At 37.9% G+C, this 13,619-nt stretch overlaps 1 protein-coding gene across 1 annotated transcript in view; it reads right to left on the reverse strand.

Moving 5' to 3' along the window:
• Nucleotides 1-603: 603 nt before the first annotated feature.
• SLC6A2 (solute carrier family 6 member 2) overlaps nucleotides 604-13,619 on the reverse strand; it is a 66,871-nt gene continuing 53,855 nt past the window's right edge. The window contains 3 exon segments of the mRNA XM_027729603.2: nucleotides 604-7,422; nucleotides 8,912-8,983; nucleotides 11,454-11,621. Coding sequence (XP_027585404.2) covers nucleotides 7,399-7,422; nucleotides 8,912-8,983; nucleotides 11,454-11,621 — 264 coding nt within the window. The 3' untranslated portion in view covers nucleotides 604-7,398.

A 13,619-nucleotide genomic window follows, 5' to 3' on the forward strand; every position in this document is an offset into this window, starting at 1 on the left:
GACTGGCTCCTGGAGGCCCTTTCCCTGCTGCTCTCAGATCCTGCTCCAGAGGTGCCTGTCCCTGGGAGTCAAGCACTCCAGCTCTGGGGAGAGATCAATGCTGAGCCAAGGACCAGCTGCCCCTGCGAAGCTTTAGCTGGGAATAGGATTGACAACAAGCAGAACTTTCATTTTGCCTTTTAATTGACTGTCATGAGTAAATTTTTGGTACATAAGACTTTTCTTGATACTCTTTCTATGTGCATATTTGTCGGATTTTATTTAAATAATTTTATACACAATATTGGGATAATCTGTTACATTAATGCACAGCTTAAAACAGTTCTTATTTACACTGATCACAGAAAGACAGAGGTATGAGGACAAATACTTTACATTCACCATCTTTATCAGCATTTTAAGTATAGTTAACCAGCACACATCACACACATCCATATCCATATTTATAAGAAATGTACTTGTTTCTAATTACACACATGGGCATGTAGGTGTCCCCCTTTGGAAAAAAAAAAAAAAACAAAAACAAAAAAAAAGAGAAAAAAATTGTAGAATGCCATTTCCCCAGATAACCAAAGACTTAAAAAAAAAAAAAAAAAAGGCAAAAAAAAGAAGTAAAGGTAAAGGGCCTGCAGATTCAGATTGCACAATTCATGGAATCAGGCATGGACATATCATGTCTATGTTTGGACACTTTTGGTCACTGGGGCACTTTGGAGAGTATTTATACTACTGGTAAATTTTGAGCTCCTATGAAAACTTATTCCTGAAAACTGCGATGTGTTCTCTTGCTTTGGAAGTAGAACTACTGGACACTAACACATTTGGTTTGATCTTAAGTCATCTAACAACACAAAACTGCAGCCAAAGGATACTCTGGATTTTTTGGTTTTTTTTGGAATAGAAATTAAAAACACATGAGTTCATTTTATGAGATTAAGGCAGCAATGGAGAATATTGTGCTACAATGTGCATTAGCTGTAGGTAATATTCTATTCTCCTTTATCACATTTTTACATTTATAGTCAAAGGCCAACATGTTATGGAACTAGACTGGCTGACTACAAAATCTTATAATGGAGAGATAGGTCTTGTGTGATACCCTTGTTACATCAAAGTTGAATTTCTCGCCTTACAATATACACATATTCTATGAAAATTAAAAAAACCTGGTAAAAATATTAAAATAGTTCCTATACAGAGGAACTCTTATCTAAGGTAAATTCTAGTCACTGCTATAAAAAGGCATTAAAAATTAAGTAAAACACTGGTGTAAACCAAGTAAATGCTCACTATAAAGCTTTTATTTGTAAGGCAAATCTTTATCACACCTATTAGAATTTATTTTCCAAATGTCCTATTTGGAGGTTCTCCCTTTTTAACTGATATTGCCCATCACAAACGAGAGTTAAGTCTTGCAGACAGGTTCACAGAATTCAAGGTAAATTACAGATGTAGCTCACCTGCAAGTTTGAGGCCTCTTGGCAGTGACCAAGAAACAACATGACACCTTTAAAAGAGAGCCAACTTAAGGCTTAGTAATTCTCTCAGTTCACTGCTTTTGTTCTCTTTCCTTATTAAAGAAATTAAGCAACTTATGTTTAGTATGGCAGCTAAAGAAACACCGAAAGAAAGGAGGAAAGCAAAGCACAGGTGGCTCAATCTTGCTGTCAGTGCTTGGGCAGAAAAGGCCCACAATTCTTCTGGAAACTAATTCAGTGTTAATGGACATGAATGCTGAGCTGCTGGACTGAGACTTAAACCTCTCAGTTTCTCCCTTTCTCTGCCAAACTACTTGGATCTGGACACCCACATGTCCTTCTGAGCAGGACATTTTCACTGACCACAGCCACGATATCTGTCACTTATATTCTTCTGGTAGTCTTCTGTTTCTCTGCTTATTTCTGCTCCATCAGTCACACAGTGATTGCAGTTTGTCTAAGCAAATTTTCTTTTAAATGAAACTCTAATTACCCTGCTGTGTTTTCCTAATGGTTGAAATGTTTGTATTGGCCTCCTAGTTCTCTATAGTAGTCTCTGATGCATGTAGATGCATCTGAATTCGGTCTTGGGCAGTGAAGAGTACCACTGTGCAAATTAATCACCAGCTGAGGATCCTGGTCCTATATTGAATTAATTTTTATTAGGAACAATGTGCAAAAATCTGGAATTTTTTGGTCTAGGAAAAGTTTCTCTTTACAAATCTTGTCATTCCACAGTTAAACTTAATCAGGCAGAACAAATAGGAACACATGTTCCTGCTTGGTCAGTCTGAGTGCTCTTGGATGGTTGTCAGCAAAAACTGTTCTTTGAGAATATGGATTAGAGAGGGGCAAGTGCTTGGTGAAGTGTTCCAGTTGAGGTCTGAGTTACAACAGACTGAAATGGCTGAACAAAAAACTATTTTCCACGGCACAGAAACACTCAAACATGGATGTTTGACATAGAACAATTCCCTGCATATGATCCCTTCTGAAACTCAGTGATGCAAGGTCACAGATGTAACAGAGCTTAACTGCTTGCATAAGTTAAGTTCTAAATTTTTTTTCAGACTGTTTTGCAGTGTCATGTACTTGTGTACCTTTCTTCAAAAGGAAGCCAGCACATGGCTGGCCTTCTCATGTACCAGAGTAATGTACCAGTGTAGTAAATGAAGATCTGTAATAACTCAGGTGTCCAAGCAGCTCAGAGATTCAGTCCTTTATGGTGATTTCTGGCCAGCTTTGCTTAAAATAGTCCATATGCTCCTTTCTGCTTGTATATAGATATGAACCTGGTATGGTCACTCCAAGGTCTGGTTTCTTACTTGAATAAACAGTTTAGCATCATCCTTTAACAGTTTGACTTTGCTCTGGTTAGTGGGGTGAGCCCACAGTCACCAGCAGGAGCATTGTGTGAGTCAGAGGAAGGTAGACTGGAAAAGTCTCCCAGGTGATTCAAGGGTCTAATCTCAAACATCATCTTTGCCTTTACATTAAGAAAATTGAGTTCTTACATAAGGTGATCTGTGGACCATAAATATTCTTAGTAAAGTGTGTTAGAACAAAATTATCCTATTTTACTGCTCTGAGAGGCTCAGAGTTCACACATAATTTTTGCAGGTGGGCTATACACTGCCGTGTGTTGAACTGTGATAACTTGCTAATGTCTGAGTCCTTCAGATTCATTTTAAAATGTTTTAAGAGGGCACTGCAAATAAAACATCTTTAGGTCTTATCTCTTTTGAAAATGCTGATCTATGGTTTTAATTGGTTCTTTGGAAAGAAATTCTTAAGCATTTGCCAATGCCTCATGGAGCTTAATGAAGCAGCCTAGGATATGAATGAAAGCTATCTACTCCCCTAAAAACAAGTATCTGCTATTTAATGCTGTATGAATTGGAAGAACTGCAAAAGAGACATTAACAGCAAAAGAACTTTTGATGTGGCCTCCTACAACCTAACAGTACAAAATAAACTTAATTCATGTCAAAACAATAGCATAAAAAGTTGAATGTATATACAAAATGTTTGGGTTTGACCTTTTTAAATAATAACACTCAAAAGGTATTTTGCTGAGAAGAAATGACCAAGTATAGGAAATTTCCTCTGGGAAAATGACATACGACACACATTGCACGTGCAGTCAGGGAACACACACAATAGTAACACCCAAGTGCTTCTCCTACATTCTATATTTAAAATATCGCGTTTGATCCTGGATATCCTGCATTATCCCTCACTGTGGTAAGATGTCTTTCAAGTGTTGCCAGGGTGTGTGTCTCAGGATGTGATGGAACAACGAGAAGGACTGACAAAAAAGGTATGTGTCCAACAGAGGCCAGACACTAAATAGCACTAGTGCTTTTTGAACTATTGTGCATGAAAGAGCCACTGTTTCTTCCAGAAATCTAAAACCGTGGAGTTTTAGTAATGTAGCTTTGGAAAAGTACCAAGGATGAGAAGAATTGTCTTGCTGAATGAGAGCAGGGAGGGGTACAAAGAGAGAATGGAGGACCTCTTTCCTTGGTGCTAACTAAGTTTCTGTGGGTTGGTGGAACACTGTGGGTCACAGGCAGGTCTTTTTCACTCCTCGAAAGAAAGGTCAGAAGAGAGATGCTAATGTATGACAGCTGCTTCCTTTATCAGATTAAGAAAAGGCTTTTAAGGAAATATTTTCTAGAACTGCCAAATGAGCTATTTAATTGCTTCACTGAATTTTTCCCACTGGCTTGTTACCAAAACAACAAACACAATTAACAAGCAGATGATGTTGTGTCTTGAATAAGTTTGTACCAAACATTTTCTTCTTCTGGAAGCAGGCTGCACACTCAACCAGCATTCACTTGCCATCCCACAGGGATATCTGGGAGAGCACCGTTCTCCAGAGTGGGTCTGTCCCTGTAATAAGTACAGCTGAGGGAGGAGTGAGCTGCTGGGCCGAAAATTCAAGACACAGTTAGAGGAAGACTTGCAGTTAAACCACATGGGTGATAAGAACCTGACTGGGTGGTGTGTTTTTTGGTTTTGGTTTTTTTTTTTTTTTTTTAAACTACAAACGTGAACTAAGGGAGATGAATAACTTAGTGGCATTTGATATTTTCCTATTGACAATGTATTTGGGAGCTCAAAGCAGGTCCCTAAGAGGAGGTGGGTGCCAGTGCTATGGCTTCTTTTTTGGACTGTCTGTACCATATCATTGAGTGGAGTAAAGAAAATACTTCACAAAAGTATTTGTCATTTGAATGGATGATAGTCTGTGTCTATTGGCATCATTTATCATCCAAGAGGCATGAGGTAGTTCATCATCTTATTCTGTGGAGAACTGAAGACATTGTTCTTTTGTCTCTGGGATAGAAGTTGCATTATTTTGGGGGAGACTTTCCTTGGGCAACATCCTGAACTTAAAGTCTAGGTATGCAGTCATGCCCTGTGTATTGTCTTTTTCATTCAGGCTAATTATGGCAGCAAGATTCCTGCTTGGTCTGATATGACTTCTGTGTTCTGTACAGATTGCAAGTTCTTTACCAACAAAACTTCAGAACAAGGTGGCAATAGTGCAATGGAGTCCTGAGCTATAAATACCACACTAAACCTAAGAAGTTACACAGTAACAGAAATAAAAATAATGTAGTAGCTAATTGCCTTGGGAGTTGGTATTAAAAATACAATCAAACCTGAACATGTTGGGTAAGGCTGACTTCCCTCCCATGCTAAGAGAGCTTTGCTCCTATTTCAGAGCAGAGTGGTGATGAAATGTACCTTTTCCTACATGGGTTTTGCTGTATGGATGGGGGTGATTGGGTGTGTCACAAGTGAACACTAATGCAGGTTTTCAGCATTTCCAATCATGAACGAAGCAAGCAATGTGTGATATGACAGACTATTAAAGCTCCAGGTCAAGCAGCCCTCAAGAGTTTCAGAACTTAGTAATCACATCTATGCTAAGAAGCTTTTGAGCCATGCCAAGCCAGTGACTGAAGCAGCTGTATTGTTGAAAAGTAAATTTATAACAATGAAAAGATTCTCATGTAGTTCAGCAAACAATAAAAATGGGATTAACTGTGAAATTGGTGGGATGACTTTTTTTGAAACCCTCAACATATTTTCACTGTTTAGCCTGTTGTGTACTTACAGCCTTAGAACCGTAACATTTGGAATTCCTTAATTATTGAAATATATTTAATAACAGGGTTTAAGCAGCCTTTGGCCAGCAGCTGGGCCAGCAAATATGACTTTGTTTATAATTAGAAGAAAATATTCTTTGAATTTAAACCCCTGTTTAAATAAAACTACTATTTGTCATGGAGATCCTTTAAGAAAAGGACAGTATTTGATACATTCTGAGTATTGAACATGTTGGAGGAAAAGGATCAATAAGGAGAGAAATTTCCCTTTCAGTATTTGAACAGAAATCAATATTAGACAGAAAAAGCTAAAATCACTTGGGACTCTTAAACTGGTCTATTTTAAAAAAGAAAAAACTCAATAAAAATGTTTTATAAATAAAAAAGGCCCATCCTTTAAAAATATCTCTTTAAAAAGAGGAAGCACTACATAACATTTAAAAGACAAGCTGAATTGAATGTATAGAGACAAAAAAATTCAGAGGTAATGTCCAGAGGTAAATGCTGGGTTGGATCCAGCTGAGAAGCTACGGCCTCTGAAAATTACTGTAGATCTAGTGGTAAATAACTACAAGAAATAACTCAGAGCTACCGAATGTAGTGATCACTGGAAAGGTACAACAGTGACAAGTGACCACAGAATAAGAACAGCACCCAAATGCAGAGTTTGTTCTGTATCTTCTACTTTGCATAATACTACTAGAAAGAAGAGCTGGAATAGGATTAGAGAGCTGAGTGTGCCTAAAATATCCTTTTAAATTATTCAACGCAATCTTACTATTATTTGGTAGGTGAATTCAGGTTAAATTAGAATAACAGCATGTTCATAGCAGGAGAATAAAGCCAGAGTCTGGTATTTTTGTGCCACTGGGTAATTATATAGTTCTAAAAATTATTATCTCTATATATTTTACATTCTTTATTTGGAACAAAATATAAAAAAAGATGAAAGTCTACTTGGATGTAACTTTCCTACTTAGCTGGAAAAGTCTGTGGAGTATGGATCATATGATAAAGCCATTTCATATGATAGAAGGGAATATATTTTTCATGAAGTACAGTGTGGTATTCAGCTGTGTTCTGTACTAGTAGCTGTAACAGGAATTCTGTTCCTGCTACTCTTCAGCTTGTGGAATTAAACTGGGCAGAAAATGGCATGGACATACACAGCAAGGACAAGGTTCTTCACCGAGAATAGAAACTAATAACAAACCACTGAAAATGAAGCACTGAGTCTTCACTTCAGTAGCATGCAAACTCATATCCCAAAGGATAGTATGGCAAGAAAGCTAATGACAGGAGTACATAGTTAAAGTTGCTCTTTCCTCATAATTGAGATGTACTCTTTCCTTAGGCCTAAGAATGTCCAGGTGGTGTTTGTTTATGATAGGTTGTGGCATGAGTGTCTGAAGTAATTATTACTGTCAGAAAAGTTTAATTCACTTCTTCACAATAAGAAAAGCATTTAACTTATGCTGATTGCTTTTTTTTTTTTTTTTCTCTGCTCCCCCCTCCTCCACTTCTGCCAATAGCAAAACTCACAAGTTTTGGTCATGTAGGGATTTCATGGCACCAAAGGATGCAAGAAAAATTAAACGAAGTCTTTAAAGATCATTTGAAGCCAAGTAATAGAAGGGAGGCATTGACAACAGAGAGCAGGTGTCTTCCCTCAAAGAGTCAGTAGATAAGCTCTGAGCCAGCCTGGGCCAAGCATAATCGAGGGAGCTTTGAACTTGACTTTTCCGTATTTTCAGTTTAGCTTAACACGTGAGCTTTTTTCCTTGACCTGTTGGTTGTCATATTGTTAGCCAGTGTTGGAGCTGTAAGGAAACAGAAATAGTGGTTAAATAACTTTCTTGACTCAGATGATGATAGTGAGAGATGCATTGGTTGACAAATCTAGAGTTACAAAGCGGTTTCAAAATAAAGGATAGGGTATCCATTATGTAACTAAATTTCTGTGCATTCCACTTTGCAGTGAAAAATATGCTGAATATAAAAGCTGCTTAGTCAGCTTTCAGCTCAGTTTTAGAATTTGGAACTGCTGAACATGTATGGGAATAAAATGTTTGTTTCAGTTATGGTAGGCAATGTTTTGTTTACAAAATGTTTTAAACATTGTGAACAAAACATTAACTATGCTTTAGCACTAGCAAACCCTTTCTTAGCTGTTAATTGAAGATGGCAACAAATTAAAATGCCCTTGTGTTTGGCATGGTTTGAGGTATAATTAGGAGTTTACTTCTGAGGGCAACCTCTTCAAATTTATATGAAATTAATTTGCTTCCTCTTTGCCATTATAGATTTGGGTTCAGATGACCAGTGCTGTGTAGGAAAGGCTGTTTATAGCCCTCTCACACAGGAACATCTGCCTCTGGAAAAAACGAGTTATGTACAGCTGGAACTGTAAATCATCTGGCAGAAACAGGAGAAGGCAGGAAGAGGTGCTGTGCTATTACATATTCTTGGCCACATCAAATAAATTGTGGTCATGCAACAGGAAGCCTTTTCTTCCTGCTTTCATTCTGTATCCCATAAATCCACACTTGGATTATTTCCTTTAAAATTATACTTCAAACAGTATTTTTCAGAATAAGCAAAAGGCAGATTTATTTTTTCAATATCAACATACAAACCACCACTACAAAATCAGGGTCACGTTTTGCAGAGGTGTGCATAATTCTGGTTGCTTTCAACTTTGAAGACAGAAAGTGGTCCAGCATGAATGCTGATAAGTGTAACAAGCTTCATATTTGCATCCTTTTTATCTTCTACAAAAAAGAGTCTATTTCAATAAGCTCATTTTATTTGCTAAAAGGAAAGCAGTATTTGGAAACCTATAGTGTATTTGTCACGGTTTAAGAAGTCTCCTGCAGCGTTTTCAATCAGCTGCAGGCCTGTGGGGAAAGCTTCCACATAACCTAGCACAGTTTTTCATCATGTCCATTATATGTAAGCTCTGACATTGGATACTTGTTTTGGTGTTTACCATGTGCTGTGGGATGTAACTGCAGTTTTGGAAATATGACTTGAGAGTGCTGTGCAGTAACTGAGTGAGAGGACATGACCTGTTCAAATGCGTATGATAGTCTGGAAATATGTTTGTCTCTCTGCAAGATCTCTGTATATTCAAATACAGCCCAAAATGATGCGTGTGGTACTGAGCCTCAGTACCACAGACTAGTAGACTGTAAGAATACAGACCTGCAAAGGCAGTCACTATGAGGACATTGGTGCAAACCTGCAGTTGTTGCTAAAGACAGGAAAGGGTTGGTATCGGGAGAGGAAGCACGTGAAAGGAGTACAAACCTTAAATTGCCTGACATTTCCTTGTGCCACGAGTTGGTGCTCATTTTCAGGTGTGATGCAGTAAGCTAGTCTCTAAAGGAAGAAAAGGAAAAAGTCAGCCATATGAAGTGGGATTATGTATGTAATCCTCAATCTATAGTGGCAAAGTAGCATGAACTTTATTTAAAATGGTAACTTAAATCTTTAATATCACTGCATCCTGTGCCTTTACCTTAGTCACTGAGAGAATGAGCTTATTATAAGCCCTTGGGTGTTAGCCTTTAATATAAGAAACAACAGTAGAAAGTTTATGCAAATACTAAGTCCAAATATTTAGCAAGTGCATATGGAAAAGAACATCAGGAACAAGTTGGTATCACAGGCCTTACATCTCCTAAATTCACGCTTTTCTGTTGGTGCTGTAACAGGGTTCACCAGTCCCAGAGTGGGAGAGGAAGGAGGTACTGGCTTTTTCCCAGCTCATTCCCTTGCCTACCCCATGCTGTGCCCTTTGAGATCATATGTAGTATTTGGTTTATCAGGGAGTTTTGACCAACTCAGGGAGTTCCCACTAGAATAAGAGTATACCTTTTCCCATACTTTTAAGTGCCACAATTTAGGGCATCATATCTTTTCATAGTTACTTGGCTGTGATATACTAGGCTTTTGCTGCAGTTCTTATGGGAAAACTGGAGATTGCTCAAGTTTACTGGTAGGGGGATGCAGAAATCTTTGGCCAAAACCATTCTATCATTTTGTATTGTTTGAGTTTGTCTATTACTGCTCCTGTAAACAGCAATCAGGGAAAAACCTCATGGGTCAGTACAAATTATTCTTTGAGACTTAGATGCTTCTAGAAAATGAGTTTGTAAACCCCCCAGAATGGAACAAAACAAAGGGCTTATAGAATTGCTGGAAATGAGATCCAGAAATTGTGTACAACACTGAGATGGTAGAGGCGATGAAAGCAGGGCAGCTGAAAAGGGGTTCCCACTTTGGGCTGCCTTTCTGAGGATGAACATTAAACAAGGTGACTGTAATGTTTCAGAAACAAGACCTTTGATCCTTTGGGTCTGCCAGGTCAATGTGAGGGGGTTGTGACCTATTTATGTAAAGGCTGAGATCCTATTTTATGCTTAATTATCTGTATGGTGATGGTTCAGTGATTTGCCTGAGTGTCAGTATCTTGCTACACCACTGTGTAACTCCAGCTGCAGGAAAGGAAAGCAATGCAATTAGGTGTAAATCAGGGAGTCTAGATTAGGTTATAAAATTATGACGTGATGGGAAAAAAAATGATGCTGTATAACAGTGAGGAGTCTTCTGAGCACTATTTAAGACTGTAGGTAATTTACTATGACAGTGATGGTAAAATAATTATGATGGTAAAAATGATATGGTTAGTGAACCTTAATCCTGTGCCTTCTTGAACAGATAAAGAAAAGTACAGGGGGTGAACTGTAAGGAAATATGGATGCATTTTTCCTATAGAAAGAGGGTCTTTTCAATAGAATTAATACATTAATATTACACATAAGTATATAAATGAAATTAAAAGAACACTATTTAGGTTTTCTATGTTAATCCTCTTGCTGCTAGGCAAATCAATAGAATAAGATGGTCACAATTTTTTCCCCTCTATTTCTGCTTTATTCAGTGCACAGGGTAGGCACATTATGCTTGAAGTGGGTTCATGTAGTGCAAGATGCTTCTGTCTGGTACCCTGGCTCTTCTACTGAAGTAGGTAAGAAGCAACAGGCTAGATGAGAACATAAGTGGTGCCTATATCAGAATTTTCTTGATTTCCAGATCTATTTCAGCACCTTGGTCTATACTGAATATTAAGTTTCTTCAAGCATTCTGATATTCAGAATGTTGAAATAATTCCAGTAAAACAGATGATAAGGATAAATATTTGCCAGAGAAAGTAAAATATGATGTGGTTGCTGTTAAAGAGAGAATACTGGGCTAAATGGATCTGTTGCTGTGACCCAGTAAGCATTTCTTCTGGTTGTGCTGGATGCTCATTAACTGAAAAATGGCCAACCTGAACACAGAGCTACCTCATGGGCATATCTCACTCTCCCAGCGTGTGGATATACGTTTAGAGATTCTTACAGTGCTAAAATAGGAGAAGTCTAAATTAACTTTGTACATAGAACAGTTTACATTCCAGTATAGAGTGATAAAACATACCTTGGACTGAACTCTGAACAGGTAGAACCGTGTGAAGACCATGCCTCAGAGATGAATATGAAGATACCATAATTTGTACGTTTTTTGCTAATAAGCAAAATTTAATCTCATCAATTGGATTAATTACAGGCATCAAAAATAATTTATCAGACTTATAATGGTGCTGTCTGGAAAGCCAATTTCTATCTAGAAACTCAGCCAGCACACAGTAATCCTCCCCCAAAACTCTGATCTGCCTGATGGACGGATTCAAAAGGTCACTCATAAGTAATAAGTTTCGGGAGTAAGAGAAATAAACTGCCAACTTAGATCCAGCCATTTCATTTCACAGCAACATTTCATGACATTTGATTAGTGCTCCACTTACTTCTTTAAAGGTCCCACGCACATTCATAAATTTATAGATGATGTAGGCAGGCACAAGCACCATGGAAGATAATGCTATTCCCCAGCCAATGCGGTTTGCCCAGAGAGGGAAGGTGTAGTCGTCGTAGGTCAGAGGTTTGAAATTTATTATGCTGACTATCACGACAAACTGGGGGAGAAACAATAACACAGGCCATAGTTTTAGGATGAAGAAAGTTACTGGAAAACTGTTTCCATGTGTTCTATTAGGCAGTCACACTAAGGTGTATTTCAAACCAGCCCTGCTGTTTACCTTCAGCCTATTTACTTCGTGCCTCTTACTGCTTAAGTTCTTGATGCACTTACTAGTGTTAACAGCTCGCTTTAGTTACCTTAGACACAGACTATTTGAAGTTCTGATGGGAAGATCAGCTGATTGTCTGCTACTGCCTCATTTAAAATAGTGTTACAGACATAAAAAAGGGATTCTGTGGTCAAGAAAAATCTCTGCAGGATGTACTGTTTTCCAGTGACATTAGGCTTCATTTAGAAGCTTTGTACCTATTTTTCAATGAGAGGCATAATGCAAGTTCCAGGGTGATGCATTTACTGAGGAAAAGCCAAGCAGCCTCAAGGCCTGGAAAACAAAGTTGTTGTTTAATTCCTGTGCTATCCTGTTCAGTGCTAGGTGCAAGAAGGAAAGAGTGGGGTGCCACCCTACTTCCCTCCTGTTAAATCCATATGTAACATGCAGAGTACCTTGATTTGGTTCTCTGGGTCTATACATTCTGCTCCATATATGCAATTTCAAATTAGAGTACTTCGAGCCTAGGGTTTCAAAGACTGCACAAGGAAACCAATGGTGTGGGTTAAAGGAAGCTGATAGTGTGAAATCTGCTTAGAAAAATACTACTTCCATTTAGAAATTTTTCTTGGGTTTATGTACATAGCTGCAGACAGTATGGGGAAAGAGCTTCGAGCACTTACAGGCGGCAAAAAACAAGTGTACATTGTGATGGCTGAAAGATGCATTATCTACTGCAGATAATGCAGTACCTTTATAGGCTTTGCTAGGAAGGTATTTAGGCCATTTCACCAAGAAATCTTAAGCTACCTGAAGGTTAGGCTGACAGACATTCCAACATTCTCTAGCTAAATTGCTACAACTCTCTTCATAAAATTCAAATTTTTAAGTGTATCCTTGTGTGCAAAACCCAAGGATGCTTGCTGCAGCATTTTTCCTTTCTACTTAAGTCAGTCTTCTTGAAGTGCTGCAGGATAATATAGTTCCATACAAGTTTCTTTGTACAGCTGTCTTTAAAAGGATAATTAATACATGCTGGGTAGGTGCTTATGGATGAATTGGGGTCATAAGCTTTAATATTTAAAAAAAAGGCAGACCTGGCATAAAAACCTGCCCAGTGTATGTTTTCAATACCAGTACTGCTTTAAGAATGCGCAGCTTTAATGTAATTAATAGTTTCCCAAAATCATACTGAGGTCAAATTTCCATGTTATTATCCTGACCTTTCATTTAAAAATATGCATAGGAAAAGATTCCAGTATAAAACTGTAGTTTAGTGCTGAATCCAACCTTTAACCAAAGCAAGCAAATTCACACTTTGGGATTTTTTTTTTTTCCCAAATGAAATGATGAACTTGTGATTCACAATAGATAGCTTACAAGGTATATTTAATATGTCTTTTCAGTGTTTCACAGAGCTAATTACTGGGTGCAGTCACATATTAGTTTTTCTAAGGTGTCATTCCACAATTTGGGGATCTTCGTATTCTCCAATGAAAAATACATTCTTGCTAACACAGTCTCTTATCCCTGGCTAATTTATATACCCAGCAGAATGGTTTGTGTTCAATATGTGTAGGTACTGGGGGGGGACAGGGATGTGTCTGCATAAGTGTTCCATGTTCCCTAAGAAAAGCTACTTTCTTAAAATCACGTTAAAATGAAGGAGCAGAAGAAGACCATAGCCACAATTAGCTTCTCTTTCATAACTGAAATGTATTTATACAAAATATGACCAATGCAACTGAAAAGAATTAAATTGGAGTGTCTTCTGTTCCTCCCGACAATATCTGGCACAGCAATGGGTATCCTGCTCTTGGTATCTATTGTATATTCTGGGAAGCAAACCACTAGTATTCTTTCCATGATGAAATATTTCTCAAC

The sequence above is a fragment of the Pipra filicauda genome, unplaced genomic scaffold, assembly GCF_003945595.2.
Source record: "Pipra filicauda isolate LSUMZ 115617 unplaced genomic scaffold, ASM394559v2 scaffold189_size1545977_pilon, whole genome shotgun sequence".
Classification (NCBI taxonomy): domain Eukaryota; kingdom Metazoa; phylum Chordata; class Aves; order Passeriformes; family Pipridae; genus Pipra; species Pipra filicauda.